We start from the raw sequence: 11,018 nt of genomic DNA, 5'->3' as shown, positions 1-11,018 counted from the left end.
TGCAGGATCCTCCATTATAGCCTTTATCGCAGATGCCGGGTTCGATCCATGTATCTTCGACTCTGCCTTTGCGTCCTCTATCTGTGAGTTCCTAATGAGTCGACGAGTCATTTGATCAACCTCACTTTACAAACGATGCCTAAGTTGGGAGTCGCTGACATGAGGGAATTGTCGCTGCATTTCAACCGATCGGGCTTTTGTGACCTTCAGAAAAGCACATCGACAGTGGTGTTCACACTGAACTCGTTTGGCAAACAGTGAAACTGGAATTCCAAAATACTTCCCCAGGCAAGCATCTTGTATTGGGGTGCAGTTGTAATCCCGTAGAGGTTCAAAACTCCACAGTGGGAACCCTGTTTCAAAGAAACGTCGATCACCGAAGGAATCAATATACCCACCTGCATAATCCAATTCTGGTGACTTCGGTCGGGAGCTGCCAGCCGTTGCAAGTGATTGTCCACGACCACGTTTACCGTGGTGTGCATCCATAGGTGTGAAGCTTCTTGATTGAGTCCAACTTTGTTTTCGCAGGTTCACGAAGAATATATGGACGCAAAAACAAACCCAAATGCAAAGGAAACAACACTGGTTGCAAACTTTTTTGTGGTTGGTAGTAAATGTTAAATTACCTTCAACCCATAGTCATTAATACGTTGGTGGTAGGTTTAAAGACGTGAACACACTTATTGTTGTTTGGTGGCAACAACTACCCAAACTGCGTAAAAGCAACTTAATGACTGCGGGTATTGCATTTAAAGGTTCGGTGCACTTGGAACGGCATATGTATCTGATAAGAGCAATTTTGCTAACCTTTATGGATGAGTAGACATGTAATTGGGTTGGGGCACAAATACAAATGACGAATGTGACTGTATGATGAACTGTGGGTGTGGAAATCAATGACAGTGGGATAGTACTGATGGAAGGTACAATGCATGCGTGTTGGAAATGCCAAATAATGGACGATCAGGGGTACTGAACGGATGACTTGGTGCATGCAAGAAGGAACGAATTTTTGCAAGATGAATTCGGCCAGTTTGAGAAATTAATACGATGTATGTCACAATGCATGAGGTCTTCTGCAAACATACAAGTCATGTACCATATATTACAAATACTTACAGCATAGTGTTGTGTAATATTATGAATCTGTACATTCCTTTAAAAAAGTAGTCAGTAAAATAAACCATACACATATTCCTACAAAATGTCCGATTCGAACAAGATTGAAGCTATTGTTGAAGCTCATGTTGCTCCTGTATTCCAGCAGTTGCAAGCTATCTACGAAAGGCTGAATGAAGTGGACACACGGTTGTCAAGTTTGGAGCGGCAAGTCGGCGCTATCAAGCAGAACGTTGATTGGCTGACCGATGACAAATTGGCGGCGGACGAAGCGAAGTCTGATAAGACAATGGATGAGGACAGTCAGTCAGACAGTACGGACAACTCTTCAGAAGACGCTGCTGATGATGCAGCAGATATGTAGATTTGATTTACTTTTTTTTTATCCTTCCCTGTAAGCCATGAAAGTTTTTTTTTGGCTGGAGTCATATGTGCTAATGGGCTGATATATAACTTACCTACGAAGAGTATTGAGTTTTCATTCATAATGTGGTTTCTTTCATTTTTTAAAATTAATTTTCCCTTTTTTGTAATTAAATTATAAATTAACTTCGGTAACAAAAGCAGCCGTAAATTATATACAGTTACAATCGCATTCATCCGAACAAGAAACATGCGTAAACAAAATAGTACTAAGTCAGCAGCCACGTCGACATGTTTGATCCATGTTTACATCGACATGTTTGATCCATGTTTACAGTTGGTCCATATTTACATCGTCCAGCAAAAACAATACTGGGGACCCATAATTAACATCCATATTGAAATCAAAGAATAAAAAATTAGTTAAACTCCTATTGCCACCCAAATTACTGGCGTACTGGCAGCCCATTCCCATCACTGGCCTAGCTTGTGGCATTGCTCATATGAAGGCACTCCCGGTACTCTGCGATCTTTGCATTATTGACATCCATAACGATGTCAACCAACAACTTATGACGCACAGAGGGAGCGAACTTTGTCCACAAAAATCGTAAGACAAATCAGTTAAAATTGGAGGACGTACGAGGAAGGATTTGATTGACAAATGGAAATTAAGCGGTAGAATGTACCTTGTGTGGACCGGGGCTTAAATCAGGTTGCTGCATGAATTTGATGACGAACATCCCACAGTCAAACGTGCTACAAAAATAATTTCACATTAAAGTTGTCGTCAATACGTAATAGGTTCATTAAGTCAGTCATGCAGCTTAGACATTAATGTGAGGGAGGGATTGTGGATTACTCGTCCAGTTGTTGTACTGGCCTCTCGTCTAACATGCAGCGGTGGAAGGTACGCACGTCTGTAACATAATCATTTCCAAAGTGTAGTTGCAGCAAGTCGTGCATAGTTTCAACCTGTTCCACAAGGTTGAAGTTGGTTTACGTAAAGGATGTTCAAGTTTTTTGTAGTGTTCAGAAATGCACCAGAAGGACATACCAAAATTTTAGCTGCATTTAGCTTCCTTTTTTTCGGTCGGTTGGATGGGACTGAGTCGAATAGGTAGGCTACACGGTCCACCATATCAATTTTAACGCACAACCAATGCACTCCTCTGTAATTGAAAGGCACGTAAATCTACACGAAAACACAACGGCAGACCTTGTTTAGAGGCCATGCAAACATGTAATGGCTTTCATATTTTCGTTTTAATATAACGGGATGAACATTGATATTACCCTCTGGCATGCATCAATCGCACCAGTGTATCTGTCATGTCCGAAAAATGATGTGACGATATGTTCATGGTCCAGAGGTTGCATATCTTTATTTAGAATCATAGTCTGCATGTGTAATGCGTAAAGGTCATTGACGGAAACATTTGTCAAAATATGTCATACACAATACACAACGTAGCTTTAAACACTTACTTACCGACAGATATACGGGAAAGAACCAATCAGTGTGCCTCCCGTCATTGTGTAAATCCCTCTGTCGATTAGTCAATTGCACCACCACCAAGTTGATTGGCTGGAACATTGTATGCAAGACACAAGGCAAGTTGATTAGAAAGGTTTCTGAGTTAGGGGTACTGAAAAACGCAGATTCATATTTGTGCAGCCAACACTTACAGTGTCGGATAGCCACGACCCTGGTTTGAGCGTGCGCATGTCACGCCGGGTGCCAACTTCACATGCCCGTCCATGAAGATTCATGGAAACAACAATGTCCCTACAAGCAATAAATGATCCTTAGAACGATAGTTATTTCACAGTGGACTGTCATTGAAAATTTGCAAGTAGTAAATGAAACAATACATTTCATTTTTGCTATCGTCAAATACATAGTGAAGAAGTTTTTGTTCCTCCGCCGATAACAACCCTTCGCTGTCCAACATCGTCAACGAGTCCTACAAAAATAAACAGCCAACTAACAGTACACATTTCATAAAAATATTGAAGTTTATATTACAAGGTCTGTAGTCATAAAAAAAAACGTGAAATGATGTAAAAACTGTGAGCCTCAGAGTTTTCCCAACTTGTGATGTTTGGTGCGGAGTTTGTTAGAAATGTGTACTAACATATGGCAGCAGTCATAACTGCAAACATGCAATTCTTTGACAACTAGTATAATACAACACAGATGATTGTAAAATTACTGATTCACATTATTGATGTGGGCATGAATTGGGTATTCACAACTTGTGGGGCATTAAAGGCAGTATTTGTACCTTGTTCACGTTGTCCACACCATCAACATCCACAGGTGAACTGCTGTCGTCAACTCCACTATTTGTTTTGCTATCGATGCACAATTACATATCCCCGACCTCAGTGGCTTGAACTCCACTTCCGCACATTTTTCCTTTTCCTTTTCCTTTTCGTCTTCCCTTCGCACTTCCTCTAACGATTCCAGTTGCTCCCAATGGTTTGCCAAGCTTAGTAGGAGAAGTATGCACATCGCACGCCACGTTCTTCACGCCCACTGACTGAAGGTCAGGACTGTATTTATCTTCAGTTTCATATGTTTCCCCTGACTAAAGGCCTCCCTTCTTGTTGTTGTCCCCACCTTCTTCGATGTTCAGCTTGTGCCCATCATGCAAATGACTTTTGTCCCTTGCCAAGGTTCCCTTCAAAATATGTTGTTGGTGATCCACCCCTTGTACATCTGAAATATTACACTCCATTGGGTTAACTTCGTCCGATGGTTTGACCACGCCATCCTCATGCGCCTCGACTCCAACAGCAGGGTCCACACCCTGTTTGGCCACGCCTGCCGGTTGCGGTGTAGAGAATATACCTTCGATGAGGTGGTGTAGCATTTGCTTCAGTTCACGTAAATTGGTTTGTTCAGTGAACGGTTCATTGCAGCCCAAACTGAAACGTTGAAGTAGTTGCTTCAGCATTTCCTTCAGTTGAGCAACATTGGAGGAGAGGTTAATGATACACACATCATTGCCTTCCACCTAATTATACATACACATTCGTGAACTTAATCTTACAAACCATCTTCAAATGATGTGGCTCAACTGTGTGAAAATTGCGTAATGCTTGGATGGATTACCTTGTCATTGCGAACAACTTGCTTGCCTTCGAAATGTCGCAACATCTCCATTAAATCTGTTTGGTTGTGGAGAACTTGCTTCATCATTTCCTTCAGTTCACGAATGTCGGACTCCAAATTGCTCATACGGACTTCATTGTACTGTCCTGTTTGTTGGTTCTCGACATGGCATGCATCCATGTCAGCATCATCGGCGTTACTGTAATCAAACTCCACCTAATCATAGAAACGCATAAATGAAGTCTGACATTGTATGTTGAAGACAAGTGGGTCGTTGGTGTGAAATGTGCACAGTGGTAGGAGTGCTTACCGCAATTGTTGGGAAATTTTGCTTCCTTCTGATACGTCGCAGCGTCTCCCGTATTTGGGTATCACCCCAATCATGAAGCCGAGGTGTGGACCGCGTCGTAGTCGAGCTCAGACAAACACAATCAAGGTACAACAGCTGTGGACATTAAGGGGCACACCATAATTAAGTTGTTCTTCCCACAGAAATGAACTATAGTCAGTAACAATGACATTCATTATTCTCAATTTTGCAGTGGAACGTACATAGCATACCGATTTTGTTGAGGATGCTGTCAACTTTATAGGCACATATCATGCAATGTTTTTTGGGGAAAAAATTGTACAGCACACCAAGGACTTTATTGATGAAACCAAGAAAAGAAATTTATGTACATGTTCCCCTCTTCGCAACGTAGTTTTAATTGGTTCCTCCATTGAGGTTCAGCATACTTTTTGCCCTGTACTCTTTGTTCTTAAATTCATGACGGTAGTCACACAAAATTTATTTCTGCAAGTACCATACTTGGTCAGGAAGAGTGCTGTTTATCGTACTCACAAAGCAGGTACCATTGTATGTCCCAATCAAGGCCAATTTGTTGAACCATGACAGAACAATGCATGAAACACATGAAAGGGGGAATGGAAAAAAAATTCAAGGTATTGGCATACCATTAGCAGGAAAACACATCCAGTTGCACCGCGATGACCTTTATACTTCCGAACACCGTTGTGAAGGAATTGCAGTGTCAACTTTGCCCAATTACAAGCTCGCATACGATTCACGTCCTTCACGGCATGAATGAACGATGGCTTCAACCCGGTCATTGTGGTAGGACACAACATGGCCCCCAACACGTACAGCGCAAATTTCCGCCGAAACTCGTCCTCCGCACCAGCAGTCTCGGTCAGATAAAGTCTCAACTTGTTCAAAGGAATGACTCCGTTAACAACTCCAACCTCATCGTAGATATTGGGATATGCTTCCAATGACCCAGCCAACTGCACGTCATCGCCTTCACACCGTATTCCCAATAAAACATTAACTGCCTTACACGTGAGCCTGACTTGACAACCATGAACATTCAATGAACTACTGTCAGGATCGAAGTTCTGTACCAACCATGCGCACAAGTCGTGATCTATACGTGTACACTTCATCCCCAGGAGGCCAGCAAACCCAATGTCAATGACTGCCTGCTTTTGTGCTTCGTTGAACCGGTTAACTAGCTCAACAATTGACTTCAATGACATGCGGAGTTGCCTTTTACCCTGCACATTTTTTACCCTTAAATTAATACAAAAATACAACCAACAATGTCAGCAAAGCAGGACCTAGCCAAATGCATTTACGAAAACATGAAGTACGTAATGACCCTTTCAGACTTCAGTGCACATGGTACTACTTTGGCGTGTTCCTCAGCGCTCGCCTTAGCCATTTCCACAAACCTCTTTTTCTCATCAGAGGGGAGTGCCTTCCACCTTTCCCCAATCTCCTTTCTAGTCTTTAACCAAGAAAATGACAGACGTACAAGACAAGTAACAACTATGAGTCCGAAATTACTGTAACTACAACTTTATGCCAAACGCAATCCGTGTGCATTGTTGGTAATTAAATAAGATTGCAAATACAAATAACAGTTGCAGCAAAAAGTCAGCGACAAAACGTAGCTGGACTTTTACAACGAATTGAAATTTACAAAAACAATAGGAAGGTGACATTATTACATGCTGCAATCCTACAAACGCGAAACAATCACAAGCCCACTACGACCATTCAATACAACGTGTGGATAGCAACCCAGCGATGTGTTTCCATCATAGTGTATTATAGAGAATACAGATTTCAACACTCACCATTTTTCGTCGAGTGTTGTCTGGCCCTTGCATTTCCTTGAATTGTTGCTGGCTGCATGCAAGCATCGTCAAGCTTATCATCACTAAATGTGAAATATGAATACATATATATATATATATATATATGCAAGTTTTTATGTCAAGCTGGCCCCGAAATCGGCATAAGACAGCTTTCGTACATCCGGGACTGAATCGACACCAAGTTAAACATTTTCAGACATGCGGAACAAAACCAATTTGAAACATCACACACTGAACTTCGACGAGGTGCGTAATTTCAGTACGAAATATGTAATTCCAGATTGTCAAAATAAACAACTAGTACCTGTAACAAATGAATGGTGCAACTGGCCGCTTTCGACAAGAGCCAGCGATAGTGTCAGACATTTGGATATGTTGTTCGGCAATTGTCTTCAATCTTTTCCTTCCCATTATGAAAGAGCAAATCATACAAATTAGATGGAAGGGAGAATTACAGGGGTGGTGTACACATTTTGTCCATTGTCTAATTTCGATCGATGCACTTTAAACTACCTAAATTGTGACAGTCCATTTCAAATGTCGTGGACATTTTCGGTCAAATTGCTAATGCCGTTTGTCATTTTTAAAACAAAGATTGTAATGTCAATTGATTGAGATTATGTAAGTTCAGTAAAGTTATAAGTTGACTACAACAAAAAGTACAGTTGCCACGTATATGCATATTTTCTGATACAAAACAGTGAAGAGTTGAAATCAAATGGACGTAATTGAAACAAAAGTTCAAAATTGATGGTGCAAAGCGAGGCCATTCAAAATTTGTGCAAAACAAATAACACAAACACAAAAGTACAAGGGCTGCTGTAAGAATTGGTCCAGAAAAAAATCAGCGTATTCCTTGGTGATGGATTTCGTTTGTTTACAAACATATGTACGAAACCAACTGGTAGCAAGTCTTTAAGGAGAAAACTAACATTGTTGGTGCGAGGTGACCAATATCCATCAGATGCAATGACGACAACTCCTGCAAAGTATTGCAATCAATATTTACAACAACACAAACAAACGGCTGCAACATGTGGCTGTTAACCTTAAAATTTTGCATAAACACAGACAACAACACACAGAATTTCCCAACACATATACAGATTTTGAAACAGACAAAATAAAGGCCACACATGGAAATTTTGCATTTCGTTCACACAGCTTACAATTAAAACAATTATGTGTACAAGCGATAAATGCATAATTTCCCAAATCTTCAAGAGGAAGGACTACATTGTGTTTTTCATTTAGGGCTGAAGGACTACACGCACATACTTTTATGAAGGCCCGACTACAGATGACAAAGAAGCAACTGAACTATTTCATGACGAGGTTAAACAATCAGGACACGATTCTTCTGTGACAGAAATTGGTGCTCATCCCAGGCACGAAAACCAGATGAAACCCCATCCATCAAGTTGAGGGCTTCAATTTCCTACTGAGCAACTTGGTTGCAGAGAATCGAGGTGGCTGCATCGTGGCCCATGCTCCATTACCTTCGGGTGGTAAGATCAAAGAAGAATACTTTTCCGGGCGTACAAGCAAGTTTCATCAATTGTATGTCACAATGAAACAAGCAAGGAAATTGAAGCCCTCAACTTGATGGCTGGCCTTTCCAACAACTTAAGCGGCCGGAGACGTTGGCTGAAAACCAATACCTTCTCCCCACCTGAGTCGGACAACCCTAACAGATTAAGGAAGAAGTTTGGCTTCAGTCCTTATCTAATATCCAACTTTTCTAAGATGTGGTCCATCCGGGCATCGTCAATGCCCTCTGTTTCTGTGGTTGACGTGTCTGTAGGTGAACTCTTTAGGAGGGATCTCAACTGTGCGTGCACATACAGTGTGCTCCCATCCGAGGTGATGTTCAACTTCTTAACTACCTCCTAAAGAGTTCACCTACAGACACGTCAACCACAGAAACAGAGGGCATTGACGATGCCCGGATGGACCACATCTTAGAAAAGTTGGATATTAGACAAGGACTGAAGGCAAACTTCTTCCTTAATCTGTTAGGGTTGTCCGACTCAGGTGAGGAGAAGGTATTGGTTTTCAGCCATCGTCTCCGGCCACTTAAGTTGTTGGCAAGGCCAGCCATCAAGTTGAGGGCTTCAATTTCCTACTGAGCAACTTGGTTGCAGAGAATCGAGGTGGGTCAATCCTGGCCCATGCTCCATTACCTTCGGGTGCTCAGACAGTGGGCAGATCAGAGAAGAATACTTTTCTGGGCGTACAAACAAGTTTCATCAATTGTATGTGACAATGAAACAAGCAAGACTGCCACTGCCTGCCAAAAAATATTACTAACGTACCCATCCATTCTCATTCTGCACGAAGGTCATAAAAAAGACAAATGAGAGTACGCATTCATGAACTCGCTCAATAAAGTCCAGACAACCCGCAACTCATGAATGACAGCTACCTTCCTCTTCAAATGTAACTGCTGTATATATATGCAAGATGATAACTTCAATAGAAAGGTAACCGTCATTCAAAAGTTGCGTGCAATGACAGGCAAGGTTGTCCATTTCTACAAATTAGATTTCTTCGTGAATTGCCAGGGCTTGTTGACCTCTCTGAATTTCTTCACGTCACCCTTACGACAGTTCGTGAAGTTGAAAAACTGAACAACTTCGTTAAGCAGTTGAACATCACCTGGGATGGGAGCACACTGAATGTGCACGCACAGTTGAGATCCCTCCTAAACATTTCACCTACAGACACATCAACCACAGAAACAGAGGGCATTGACGATGCCCGGATGGACCACATCTTAGAAAAGTTGGATATTAGACAAGGACTGAAGCCAAACTTCTTCCTTAATCTGTTAGGGTTGTCCGACTCAGGTGGGGAGAAGGTATTGGTTTTCAGCCATCGTCTCCGGCCACTTAAGTTGTTGGAAAGGCTAGCCATGAAAGTGAATGCTTCAACTCTTGATTCAGAATTGGGTGTGGGAACGAATAGCTCTCAACAAAATTTGGAAATCGTCATTCTCATTTCAACTCTTTCAATTGGCTTTCCTATGTTTTAAGTTGAATACCGTCAACTATGCATGAACTTCAGCACTGAAAGAAAGAGTTGTTTACTGTGTTACACGGACTCGGGTACGGGTCCCAGGTGCGGTATGTATGTACAGGTCCGACTCATTAAATCTTAACCCTACATTCAATGGTACACGGTGTGGGGAAAAAATATCATATTTTTAATCTAATATGTGCCATAAAATGGTACTATATGTAACTCACGGTGTCAAAATCACATTTATAGTAATTTCACAATAATTTGCACATATAATAATTGTGTTTTATACAATTATATAAGAAGTGTCCGTTGAAAAGTATCCGACACATATCCCATACCCTTGTCCGACTCTCAGGTGTCCGACACAGGTATTTGATCTATTTTGAAGAGTCCGTGTACCACAGATTGTTTCTAAACATAAGTTCTGGCAATATAAAATCACCGAGTACTACAAAATTTAAAGCACAATTCAACCGAGTGTGCTACCTGTTGCGGAAACAAGATTAGTCATTGTTTGTTTATTGAGTTTCTTATTTTTGCTTTTTTGGCTACTTGAAAAAAAAAAGTTGTTTTTCCCGTGCCAACATTACACAAATTTCTTTTAAAGTCTTCTTTCGTTATATATAACCCAACCTAACAAGTTCGCCATGTAAATGCAGAACACCTTTTATGCTTGTTGCTAACTACTATCATACCTATGTTCAACTTGCAGCACTGATAGCAGAGGGAAGACTTCCTATTCGGAAGGGAGAAAATACTAAAATCGAGTACAGAACAGTTCCTATTGGGTTCATTTCGGTTAGCAGAGGGAAGAGTTCCTATTCGAATAGCACAAAATACCAAAATGGAGTACAGAACAGTTCCTATTGGGTCGATTTCGGGTTGGGTGTGAAGGTATATGCGAATGATAGAAGACAAACAAGGAGACAGATAATGTACCAGCACGAAATAAAGGAAATACCAACCGGATCAGACGAACCGACGGTGGTGCTCGATTAACCCTTGCGGTTGTGCTCCACCGACAAAAATCAACTCAAAAAAAGTATTTACGCATCCACTTCCATGGCTAGCCTTCCCAAGAACTCAAGCTCAGCACTCAAATATTGTTCTCTGTAAAACCCTACAGCTACGGGGAAATGGAACAACGGAGAGACGGGCAGACAGAAAGACAAACAAAGAGAGAGGTCCGAGATGGAAGAGAGACGGACGGGCCGACGGAACTTAC

The 11,018-nt window shown here is 41.4% G+C and overlaps 1 protein-coding gene and 2 long non-coding RNA genes across 3 annotated transcripts; all 3 read right to left on the bottom strand.

Annotated features, from left to right (window-relative positions):
- Positions 1-1,504: 1,504 nt before the first annotated feature.
- Positions 1,505-2,461, bottom strand: LOC145801683 (uncharacterized). Its single transcript, XR_014343325.1, has 3 exons — positions 2,348-2,461; positions 2,175-2,244; positions 1,505-2,078 (listed from the first exon to the last, which is right to left on the bottom strand). It is a non-coding gene; the product is annotated as an uncharacterized LOC145801683 (long non-coding RNA).
- A 2,106-nt stretch (positions 2,462-4,567) lies between these two features.
- LOC145800567 (uncharacterized) lies at positions 4,568-6,145 on the bottom strand. Its single transcript, XM_082890271.1, has 3 exons — positions 5,564-6,145; positions 4,917-5,051; positions 4,568-4,822 (listed from the first exon to the last, which is right to left on the bottom strand). Exons 1-3 carry the CDS (start codon positions 6,143-6,145, stop codon positions 4,568-4,570), a joined length of 972 nt encoding a protein of 323 aa, XP_082746397.1.
- A 136-nt stretch (positions 6,146-6,281) lies between these two features.
- Positions 6,282-7,303, bottom strand: LOC145801682 (uncharacterized). The gene is made up of 3 exons (XR_014343324.1): positions 7,074-7,303; positions 6,749-6,800; positions 6,282-6,396 (listed from the first exon to the last, which is right to left on the bottom strand). It is a non-coding gene; the product is annotated as an uncharacterized LOC145801682 (long non-coding RNA).
- Positions 7,304-11,018: the final 3,715 nt, after the last annotated feature.

Source organism: Camellia sinensis, chromosome 10 (assembly GCF_055761805.1).
Source record: "Camellia sinensis isolate YWXY chromosome 10, ASM5576180v1, whole genome shotgun sequence".
Taxonomy (NCBI): domain Eukaryota; kingdom Viridiplantae; phylum Streptophyta; class Magnoliopsida; order Ericales; family Theaceae; genus Camellia; species Camellia sinensis.
This window is presented reverse-complemented; position numbering and strand designations above follow the sequence as displayed.